This window comes from Telopea speciosissima, chromosome 5 (genome assembly GCF_018873765.1).
Source record: "Telopea speciosissima isolate NSW1024214 ecotype Mountain lineage chromosome 5, Tspe_v1, whole genome shotgun sequence".
Taxonomy (NCBI): Eukaryota; Viridiplantae; Streptophyta; class Magnoliopsida; order Proteales; family Proteaceae; genus Telopea; species Telopea speciosissima.
The window spans coordinates 8,767,730-8,779,730 of NC_057920.1; the positions used below are offsets into that span (position 1 = coordinate 8,767,730).

At 38.7% G+C, this 12,001-nt stretch overlaps 1 protein-coding gene across 1 annotated transcript; it reads left to right on the forward strand.

The window, feature by feature from the left end:
* The first annotated feature begins 201 nt into the window (after window positions 1–201).
* Window positions 202–10,047, forward strand: LOC122661055 (protein LIKE COV 1-like). Its single transcript, XM_043856367.1, has 6 exons — window positions 202–390; window positions 5,602–5,654; window positions 8,202–8,311; window positions 9,149–9,316; window positions 9,392–9,616; window positions 9,708–10,047. Exons 1-6 carry the CDS (start codon window positions 247–249, stop codon window positions 9,821–9,823), a joined length of 816 nt encoding a protein of 271 aa, XP_043712302.1. The 5' UTR covers window positions 202–246; the 3' UTR covers window positions 9,824–10,047.
* Window positions 10,048–12,001: the final 1,954 nt, after the last annotated feature.

Here is a 12,001-nt window from a genome sequence, read left to right on the forward strand (position 1 = left end):
TTTCTATTGAATAGGTGATAAGGGTAAAATGGACATTTTCAATTAAACACTAACAGTATACTAACACCGTCTGGTTTTAGGGGGTTTCAAGTAATTGTTTGAAACATTGATGATAGTAAATAATTAGGCCATAGTCTAGGGGTGTCTAAGTAAAATTCTCTTTATTATTCAGTTACTTACGCGCAGAGAGAGGGACTGGAAGCGAGAGAGAGAGAGAAACGTCCACAACTCAAAAGAGTGAAAAAGATGGCGACGAGAGAGAGGGAGAGAGATCGAGAGCTTTTGATTCCCGTAGCAGGAGGCATTGCAGAAGATGGTGGAGGCTCCAAATCTTCGTCGTCGAGACCGACTTCTCCTCCCGTTTCTTTGTCTCATCACACTGGAAGAGAGGTCTGGAAATCGTTTCTTTCTCCATATCTTCATTCGCTCAATTTGATACATTTTCTAGGGATTTCTTGTAGCTGTCCTTTCTCTTTGAATGTTTCATCTATCAATCTTCTAAATTTGTTAGGGAAATATCTGTTTCTTCCCCTTCGTCCACAGCTTTCTTGTTTTCTATGTTATTCGAGGTTTTAGCTGTAAAATTCTAATGCAGACCATTTGTTTTGGGAGGTCTACATGACTGGGTTGGAGAACTGTTTACGCTTGTAAATTGACATTGTTTAGGATTCGCATCTCCTCTGGAACAAGCTTTTGTTTGTAAGTTGCATTGCATTCATTTGGTAGATCTATCTCTTATCTCTCTAGAAATTTAGAGATTTCATCATCCATCGATTCGTGTCTGCACTTTAAAAACATATTAGGTAAACAAAAGAATGCTTGAAACCTTCAAGTACAATCTGCAAATGTTTGTTGGTTTCTCTACTCCTAGTTCATTGTCTGCCGTGAAAGTCCTGTGGACATTCAAAGCACCATTCAGGTCAGAGAAACAGAGCACTTCTTTTATGTTGGTACTCATTCCTTGACCGTTGTGGTAGAAAGAGCATATCATTCTAGCTTAATGAAGAACCATAGAGAGTTCTATACCCTACGTGATGATGATGATGGTGATGGCCACTATGATGGAAAATAATACAATCATGAGTTTTTGTTACATATTGAATACTAACTGTGATCTGGTTCTTGTGAAAGCATAAATTTTTAACACTTACCATATATATAAAACAGAAAATGGAAAGCAAATGAGTAAAGACAACTATAAGTATTAGACCAATTGCATGGGTGTGTCAACGGTAGGATGGATTGTCCTTTAGGGCCTTCTAATGGAGAAAGAGTGGAGTCTTCCAAGATGTGAAGTCTTCAAAAAGGTGGAGTCTTCCAAGAAAGTAGAAGAGAGTGGACTCTTCCAAGAGGTGAGGTCTTTAACAAGGTGGACTCTTCTAAGATGTAGAGCGAAGCATGAAGAAGAAAACAAGGACCAAAACAGAATTTCAGCCAGCCCATCGAGCTAGTCCAACCTGGTCCAGACCTGAGTTAATCTGGTCTGGTTTGGCCTGGTCCTTTGATGGGTTCGATGGGCATATTCTAAGGGGGGCAAGGTTACTGTTTTCATGGAGAATATCTTGGGAGTATAGGCTGCGATTGTGTGGAGCATCTTCTAGAAGACTTGGAGTTGTCAAGACTGCCTTAGTTGCTATTTTCTTACTTACTATTTATTTAGTTACTATTTCAATTACTAGATATTAATTAGATTTCAGTTGTATTTCTTTCTTTATTACATGACTTATTGTACAAGGTAACCCACACCTTTTTTTTTTTTTACCCACACCATGCGTGGGACTCCTTAGCTTATTTCCTTTTTTATGCAAACATTATATATTTGTAAGAGCCTTTAGTGCTCCATACGATTTCATGAATTAATGAACGTTTGGTTTTTAAAAATGGCTGTGAGATACAATGAAGGAGAGAGTCCTTGAGGTTTGTGAGAGACAGACCAAGGCCATAGGTGAGAGGCTTTGGTCATATCCCCTTCTTCTCTACCTTCTCTTCTTCTTAGTTTCTATTTTCATAACATGCAATTGTGCTACTGTTTGGAGGCTACTGAGACATCTTTGAAGGCTATTGGAAGGTCCTATTGTAGGTTGGGTTGATAGTTGCCTACTTGAGACTTAGCCTTACGTCATTTTGGTATCAAAGCCAACATGGCCAGCTGTGAATTAAGTCTCTCTGACATGGCCGGCACCCAAAAGGTTCATAATTATGTTCTTAGGGGTCTAATTAAGCTGGATAAACAAATGGCTCAAATGCAGCAACATTTGGGCGCCCTAGAATCATGTATAACACCTCCTTGGGAAGAGAAGAGACCTTTTTTTGAAGCAAAGGAACCTAATGTCGAGGTCAATGTTGAAATATTCCAACAACTTGTGTCATCAAGGAAGAGCCAGTCTTTAATGTTCCTACTGTCAAGGCTTACATTAAAGAGTTTGAAGCAAGCAAAGTTGAAGCAGTGGATGATGAGGAACTTGACAATATAATTGAAGTGGTGATTGATGAAACAACTAAGGAAGACTTTACTGATGCACCATTCATTACTGAGATTGACCTAGATGTTGAGCATGTAGAGTTCGTGATTCCATCTGAGTTTTTCAAAGAGAAAGAGCCACGACGTGAAGATTTCATTCCTCATGTTCGTGAGTTGCCAAAATACTATTTCGGTCTGAAATTGGACATGCACCACGCCAAGCTCATCCCTAAATTCTATAAAACTCGAGGTCGAGTTTCTTTTAAGTGGGAAAGAGTTGATGTAAACGAAGCATGAAGAAGAAAAGGAGAACCAATACAGAATTTCAGCCAGCCCATCGAGCTAGTCCAACCAGGTCTAGACCTGAGTTAATTTGGTCTAGACCTTATATGTTTGTAAGACCTTTAGTGCTCCATACGATTTGATACATTAATGAAAGTTTGATTTTTAACCATGGTTTTGAGATACAGTGAAGGAGGGATTCCTTGAGGTCTGTGAGAGAAAGACCAAGGCCATAGGTGAGAGGCCTTGGTCATATCCCCCCCCCCCCAATGTTCTTCCTCTTTTAATTGATTCCTCAAGTTCCTATTTTACTGTTCTGTGGAATACCCATCATCTGAGAGGCAATCGAAGGCCTTTGTTGCTGCTGGACCCTGAGAAGACTGTTTTGTGGCTGCTTCAACAATAGCTGGTGGAAGACTGAAAATCACATCCAGCAGGTTCACTGGATAATGCTCCATTTCTGAGAACTTCAAGCTCTTTATTCTCCGGATCGAACCACTAGATCCAGCCTGAATTTTGACAGTAGAAAACCCCCTTTCGGAGGCTTCCTTCAATGGTGATACCGAGCTGATCCAAAAGCTGGATTGCTCTGTCTGTGAGTTGCTATTATGGATTCTACTTATTAATTTTGGAGACCTATCATATCTTGATATTCATCTATTAGATTAGGTTGACTGTTTTTAGGAGTTCTTCCAGCCTAAAGGCACTACACTCGATAGGAAGATCTACTTCATCCAAGATATCAACTGCTCATTTGGGGATTAGGATTTATATTGGGAGTAATTTTGTACTTTCGGCGATTAGGGTTTCTCTAGATTGTAATGTGGCAAAACGCTATATATAGGGTGTTATCTCATAAGAAGGTGTGAGTTAGGGTTTTGTACTTTCAACAGAATAGGAAGCTCTGGTTTATCGCTCGACTGTGGACATAGCCCATCTTGGGTGAACCACATAAATCTTTGTGTTCTATGTGTGTGTCATTCTTTTTCATTTTTCTTTTGCCAATCGTTGTTCTACTACATTGTTAATTCCTAATATGTATAGGGGGGTTGAGTTTGGGAATCAAATTGCAAGGATTGTAATATATTTCTTCTCTTGATCTTAGTTGAAGATTGGATCTCACTGCGTGGATGTAAGCAATATTGTCAAACAACCCCACCAGCCCAACAAGTGGTATCAGAGCTATAGGTTGACAACAAAGATTGAGGTTGGCAGTCCAGGTTAATGGGAAGCACACAATTTTTTTCCTCGATATAGGGTGAAAACAAAGTCAAGGTACTAGAACTTGAATGCCGCCCTAATCTGAAAACATACAATTGTACAAGAAGGACGTGGACAGCTGCCTCAGGGTAAAAATAGTGGTTGAGGTACTAGAGGGGTATGCATTATAAAGTTTGTTAGATGCTCCTTGATAGCATATGTGCTGGAGGAACACAAAGGCAGGTGTCGAGCAACTTGGATCTTGAATGATGAGTTGTGTCCTCAAGCAAGGGAACACTCAAGCCACAAAGAAGGAAGAAAGATAGATGTTTTGGCCAGTGTGATGGGTTCATACCACGATGATGAAGTGTTTTTCATTTCGAGGGACTAGCACTAAGGGTGTGCAGGGTGAACAATGGAGTTGAAGTTGGGCTTCAACGGGCGTGAAGATGGGTCCAAGCCACGACTAGGGCAAGTTGTTCATTTAAGGGACTAGCAGCGTAGGGTCCAAGCCGCAACTAGGAGTAGTCGTTCATTCGAGGGACTAGCAGCTTAGGGTGAAGAATGAGGTCAACATGGATTACATTAGGGCAAACATCTCACAATAGAGAGATGTGGATCAACGAACTTCATGTATTTCAGCAAATCCTCAAGGTGGTTGTGATAAATCCAAAGTGGAGAGTGTTAGGTTTGTTTCTTTTATCTGAACCATTGGATGTCATTTCAGATTTTTCCGGCAGATCTTCAAGGTGGGTGACTATAATAAAAGTTAAGTTGAAGATTGTTGGGTTTGAATCAACTGTCTAGATGGGTTGTTCATTAGGGTCTTCAATGGAGAAAGAGTGAAGTCTTCCAAGATGCGAAGTCTTCAAGAAGGTGGAGTCCTCCAAGAAAGTGGAAGAGAGTGGAGTCGTCAAAGAGGTAAAATCTTCCAAGAGAGTGGGAAGAGGGTGGGGTCCTCCAAGTAGTGAAGTCTTCAAAAGAGTGGAGTCTTCCAAGAGGTGGAGTCTCCAAGAAGTGGAGTTTTCCAAGAGGTGGAGACATGGATATAGGAATCAGTCGGATCGGTGGTACAAAAACAGGGAGGTAAAAATAGTAAAAAAAAGGGTATAGGAATCTTGGGGGAGAAATCGTCTCATCCAACCCGATACGACCGATCCGTAGGTATCGATATCATGAGCCTCCAAGATTTGAAGTCTTCCAAGAGTGAATGAGGATTCTTATAAAGGAGTTGATGTCTATCAAGAAAGTAGTGGGGATCCAAGCAAGAGGATGAGGGAGAGAGAAGGGTACACAAGGGGGCTTGGATTTGGGAATCAAATCACAATGATTGTACAGTAATTCGTCTCTCAATCTTAATTGAAGATTGGACCTCACTCCGTGGACTAGGCAGTGTTGGTCACCCCACCAGCCCAACAGAATGTAAGTCAGTTATTCATGGACTTGTAATTAAGTACTAATGGAACCATGATTGCAATACTTACAGTTCAATATTGAAGACCAGGTTGAAGTTGCAGCTGTGTTAGAGAAAACATGCTTGACTACTTTACTTTTTTATTCTGCTCTTGCCAGTTGGTTTTTGTTGCTTCTTAAGTGAAGATTATGATTGCATCCAAATTATGATAGAAATGATTTAGTATCTTTATTTGCTTGTTTAGGCATTTTATAAAGTCATCCGTAGCTGGGCTTCGAAAAAGTTTATGACAGGATGGTAAGTTCTTGTTGTTATCTCTTTCTCTTTTTTTTTCAAGGTTTGGAAGGGGGTATTCTTTTTTAGTTTTACCTGTTTCCTAAACCAATCCTTATTGCTTATTGGTATATCTTGAGAATAAGCTGCAAAGGTTTTTTCCCTTTGAACAATGGTTTCAAGTTGAAGCTTAGTATGGGACTCTTCTTATGACTTTCCACTGTACTATCTTTGTGGGTAGATCGTAGATGACATAGCTATAAATGTATTGTTTCAAGAATTCAACGTTTATATCATGTGGCTTTGGTAATAACATTTAGATTATGATTATGACAGCAAGCATTAAAGTATCTGATCTTTGCATAGGGGGCAACCACTTTATGAGAACTTAACCAAAGGTGCATCATTTGCTGGTTAAAAACAATTTCCCATGGCCTTAGAGAGCTACTGGAAAGAAAAGGCTCCCTTAACAAGGGCTAGGCCTTTGAGGGGGTGGGGGGGAAGGAGTGCACACACACACAGCCTTAGGCTTCAATTCATTCTTCAATAATCTGTCCAATACGTTGGTTACACATCTATTTATAAAACCCAAAAATAAAGACTCCTAATTACTTACTAAAACTAGACTAACTAAAATAAAAACCCAATAAAACTCAAATTGGAAATTTCCCCAAGTGTCTAATAACAACCTTAAAATAAAAGATTACATAATACTTTCCCAAATAAAATAAACTTCCTAAGATCCTACTAGATCCAAACACTCAAACTGGACCCAGTTCGACTAGGTTTGGGTCGGTCCAATGTAGTGAACCAATTGGGTGCATCACAACCTTAGGCTTCAATAATTTGTCCAATACATTGGTTACACATCTATTTATAAAACCCAAAAGTAAAGACTCCTAGTTACTTACTAAAACTAGTCTAACTAATATAGAAACCCAATAAAACTCAAATTGGAAATTTCCCTACGGGTCTAATAACAACCTTAAAATAAAGAATACATAATAATTTCCCAAATAAAATAAACTTCCTAAAATCCTACTTGATCCAAACACTCAAACTGTACCCATTCAACTGGGTTTAGGTCGGTCCAAGGTAGTGAACCAATTGGGTCGGCCCGGTCCAAGATTCTCCTGCATCAGGCTGTGTGCGTGTGCACTCCTCCCCCCCCCCCCCCTTCTTCTTCTTCTACTGTTTCTTCTCACGGTTTCTTCTCTTTCCCCCTGCAATTCTGATTTCATTCTAGCTTTTCCTTTCTCCTTTCCCGGTCCCCCATTAGAGGGGGGGGGGGAGCTATTGAAGCTTCTGGACCTGAATTTCACTTTTCAGAATTCCAAATCTGACATGTTTATGCAGACTTCTTGCATATTTTAGGCCTTCATGTGTCTGAAGAAAGCTAAAAACTTTTGACATTTTATCAAAAGAGATGAAAATAGGCTGGGATTCCAATGGAATACTTTTTGTTGTTTGGGGAACTGTAATTTGAAGATCTGTAGACATTGTTTTGGTTCATATGAGATTTCTATCGGAGTTGCAATTATATAATTCCGTCATTGTGAATTCTTGTAGAAGTTTTTTCATGATCTTCGCACCCACATCATTCATTGGTCGTGATTAATAGCAATGCTGTTCTTCTAGCCAGTACAGCAGGGGGGAAGAGGAGAATACCTTTCTATCAATTAAAAAAGAAAATGCCCAATTAGCTCTCTTTTAGACTCCTGGGTTTTTTAAGCACCTACTTGACCTAAATAACAATGTCAGAAACACTGAAACATATCCAATCTAAGTTATTCAATAGCAATTTAAATAAAAGCAAATTAAATGGATGAAGTTGCCAGCCCCCAACACTTTCTCAATGATATGCATTGCTCTACTTGAATTCTTAGCAACTTATCTAATTGCAAATGGCCTTTTTAACTTAAATTAACAGGACATAACTATTTAACACCAACTTTGACTCAAAAATAAATAAATAAAAGGGCGTACCCAGTGCACGAGGCTCCCGCCACTGCAGGGTCTGGGGAGGGTCATAATGTACACAGCCTTACCCCTGCTTTCGCAGAGAGGCTGTTTCCAGACTCAAACCCATGACCACTTGGTCACAATGGAGCAACCTTACCGTTGCACCAAGGCCCGTCCTCATAGCAACCTCAAATAAAAATTAAATAAGTGATAATTAAGAACCCATCTCCTAGCTCTTCTCCCTTTTAAACTAGTGCTGTTCTGCTCTATGGTGAAGGAAGCACCACATAGCATACTATGGTGCTTCTGAATTGCAAATAAATGATTCTACATCATTGTTAAGTAACCACCTAAAATTTGGGTGACATCCTCTCTTATAAGGGGCATTTTGGCCAACAAAGTTCTGGATATTTTTTATGAACACCAAGTGGTTACCTAACTACCCAGTGACTTTTACACACACACAAGAAGAGAGAGAGAGAGAGAGAGAGTAGGTATAAATCATGGGTTCACAGTTGCTTTTAATCCTTCAAACATAATCCCATAATAGTGTATTTACTCAAATAAGAAATTTAAACCTCTTTGATGATAAGTCTACATTGTTTGCAGTGTCATACTTCTTCCTATAGCCATCACATTCTACATCACTTGGTGGTTCATTCACTTTGTAGATGGATTCTTCTCCCCAATCTACCATCATCTGGGGATCAATACATTTGGTACGTGCATTCCATCAGCCTAACAATATCAAATTTTCCAATACAAGGTTGCAATTTATATAGTCCTCCAAATGAGACCTTATTCTAACAATAATAATTTATAATATTTAAGAATTTAAAGTCATAATGAAAATTTCATTCAGACAGTAATAATTTCTAAATATTTCATTATTCATAAGTAATTCAGGGTCATGTAATTAGTTGCATTTTGGTGCATTATCTTGGTTTAGAAGAACCATTATTATGGCTCCGTTAGGTTGCAAGGAAAGGAAGTGAAATCAAATCAATACCAAAGTGGTAACTTTTGTAATCATTACCTTACATGATAGTGTAACCAACTCCAAAACATACCAAATTTGGTTATTAATTTCAGTTTACTTTGCCGTTAAATTCCTTTGATTTGAAAAAATAAATTTTACATTTGGAAATTTTATTTACCAAATATGGTACGAGTTTTAATCTGGTTATACAATAATTGATTACAAAACTTTCCTTTTTCTTTTAAGAAATGATTTCACTTCCTTCTACTTGCAAGTTGCAACCAAACAGAGCCTCGATGACTACAAGTGGGGTAGAAAAGACATACATGGATATGGCAAGTGGATGGTTGGATGGATAACCAAATTGTTGGCCTATGGTCTGTCATTTAGGGCACAGATCACTCCAATGTGATGTAAAGCAGCGTAGTCATGGTCTTTAACATAATCATTATCAACTCACCTTCCTAAGATTCTATCAGTTAAATGAAAAAGATTGTATTTGGTACAATCTGCACTCTCAGAAATGTGGACCTTTTGGGTATACCTTTATCTTGCTTATAATATGGTCAATTTACAGGTCTTGGATTCATCACTTCAATCACTTTTATCTTCTTAATTGGTGTGTTCATGTCTTCATGGTTGGGAGCTTCTGTTCTTGGTTTGGGTGAATGGTTCATTAAGAAAATGCCATTCATAAGTTACATTTATTCTGCCTCAAAGCAAATAAGTGCAGCAGTATCACCAGGTGAATATATTCAATTTTCTCCATAATCTGAACTTGTAATACTATAGTCTGGAACATTATATAGCACTGTTGCAGATCAGAACTCCCATGCCTTCAAGGAAGTGGCTATCATAAAACATCCACGTGTTGGAGAATATGCCTTTGCCTTCATCACATCAACAGTGATCCTCCAGATGAGTGATGGCGAAGAGGAGCTTTGCTGTGTTTTTGTACCCTCAAACCACCTATATGTTGGAGATGTTTTTCTCATCAGCTCAAAGGATATTATGAGGCCAAATTTATCTGTACGAGAAGGGATTGGTGAGAGTCTAAGCCAATCTATGATAATGGGTCTTATCCAACTTTTGGATTCTAACATTAGTTTGGTTTTTTGGTTTTGCACATGGTGCAGAAATTGTAATTTCTGGTGGAGTGTCGGTACCTCAAATAATAACTACAGTTGATGCAAAAGCCATTCGGTCCGCAAGAGTTGTCAGGAATCCAGTATTCAAAGTTCCATCAGTCTGATGGTATCTGCAAATAGTGAACCTTCTTCATTTGTTTTTATCCTCTAGAAAACATGATTTGTTGGTCATTGGTAACATGTGACAAAGTCCTGCATCTGTGAATCTGAATATTAACAGTACTAGATGACCAGTTATGAAGGATCAACTTACCAGAAGGAATCGAAACACAAGGCCATTGGATATTTGGATCAGAGTTCATTGGAGTACCTTGGCAGTTCTCATGACTCAAAACATCCAATTTTGTCATGATTCTCCTTTTCTCCCTTTATTTATTTATTTATTTTTTTCGGTTTTAAATTGTAAAGTCTTGATCACAGGAGTACCTAGGCATTCTGTGACTGGAAAACATCCATCTAATTTTTACCATTATTTTCTGTAGCTTACTAATTGGTAGAATAAAAGAAAAACCTCTCACAAAATTAACTTGACAGCCATTCTATATGGTAGATTACATTTCCATATTTTTTTCATAAAACTTTGTAATTTTTAGAATTTTAATTCTTTCACCCACCTTTTTCAGTTGTGTTAGATTATAAGCCTCCCCCTTCTCTCATTTATCTCTCAACCATTTGACATATGGGAGAAGATTCTCTGAGCAAGGGTAAATAAGGGGCAGAGAACCATTATACATTGCAACTTGAGTCATTTTTCTTGGTGTCCGGCGATATAGGCCACGTGGAAGAATGTTGGTTGATGTTACCCAGATTGCCATGCCACTTCAACATTGGAGTTACAGAGGTTCGATACAAGACTGTGGTGGTTGTAGAAACCACTGCCTCTTTCCTTGATGGTTGGAAATGGATTACATGGGTTTTAAATAAAAAGAGATAAGGACCCAAGTTTTGTAGGCAATGAAGACAGAATTCCATCACTCTTTGTGCTGAGAGAAACCTACGAGAAACAAGAAACCCTCCAATCTCTCGCAGTCTCTCTTGCTTCAAATGATGGACTGACTATGTTCTTGTGAGTGTGATATTTGATATGACTTATCCATGGTAATACACTCTGGGAACTCAAACCAGCAAGATGAAAATTACATTGGGCAGCAAGGCAATTATGCGATCCTAGCAGAGGTAAATTTCTAGAACCTCTACTAAGTTATTATTTCTTACATATCTATGACATACCAACCATGGCTTTAGAGCACGGTATTGGATCGGCTATTGATCACCTTCAAAACCGATATGATACTGATACGAATTGATATGGATCAGCTCATATCAAACAAGTTTGCCCTTGGGTTTTTGAAAAATATGTATTTTTAAGGGTAAATTATACATCACTCCCTGGTTTTCAAACGAAACTCAGATCATCCCCTGATTTTTGAAAAAAACTCAAATCACCCCCTGGTTTAGACCCCAATATGACAAATTAGTCCATACCGTTAGTTTTATGCTGTTAAGTGATGATGTTAGCCAGTTAAATAAATTTAAATCCCTAAACTACCTTTGACCAATGTTGAAGATGAAGGAAGGGTAGTATTGTAAATTTAATTCTAATGTTTTAGTACAAGGGTAAAATAGTCCTTTCATTCCAATAACTAACAGCAGACTAACACCGTTACTATAGAGGGGGTGATTTGAGTTTTTTCAAAAACTAGGGGGTTATCTAAGTTTCGTTTGAAAACCAGGGGGTGACATGTAATTTACCCTTTTTTTTACTATTTTATCCTTGGTGCATATTGTTCACCTATATGATATAGCATTATAATATTGGAATCGGTGGCTTATAATACCAATATCGATACCGCAAACCATGATACCAACACTCCCCCCCCCCCCACATTCAGTATTTTATTTATGGGAAAAAGAATACTACCTAGTCGCGTGGCCTATGTGGCTCCTATGGCTAAACACAAAAGCATGCAAAAGTACTGTGTTGCCCCCATGGAAAGGTGGAAATCCTACACAGGGCAAAATTTGTCTATCGCTCCCATTGGCCAGCGCATGTGCAGGCTCTAGAAGCCCAGGCATCGATCTCTTTCCCTTTCTTTATTTCTCTTTAAAATAAAACAAGTAAAAAAATCAAGGGCTGATGTTCTCTGTGCCGCAGTACGTGCAGGCTGCCGCCCAGACACATGGGATGGAAATTTCTATCATTCAAGGGGCAAGGTAGTCATTTCACCCACCACAATGTGTCTGGTGCAACCTGCGCCCCCAGCACGGAGAATATTTGGCCA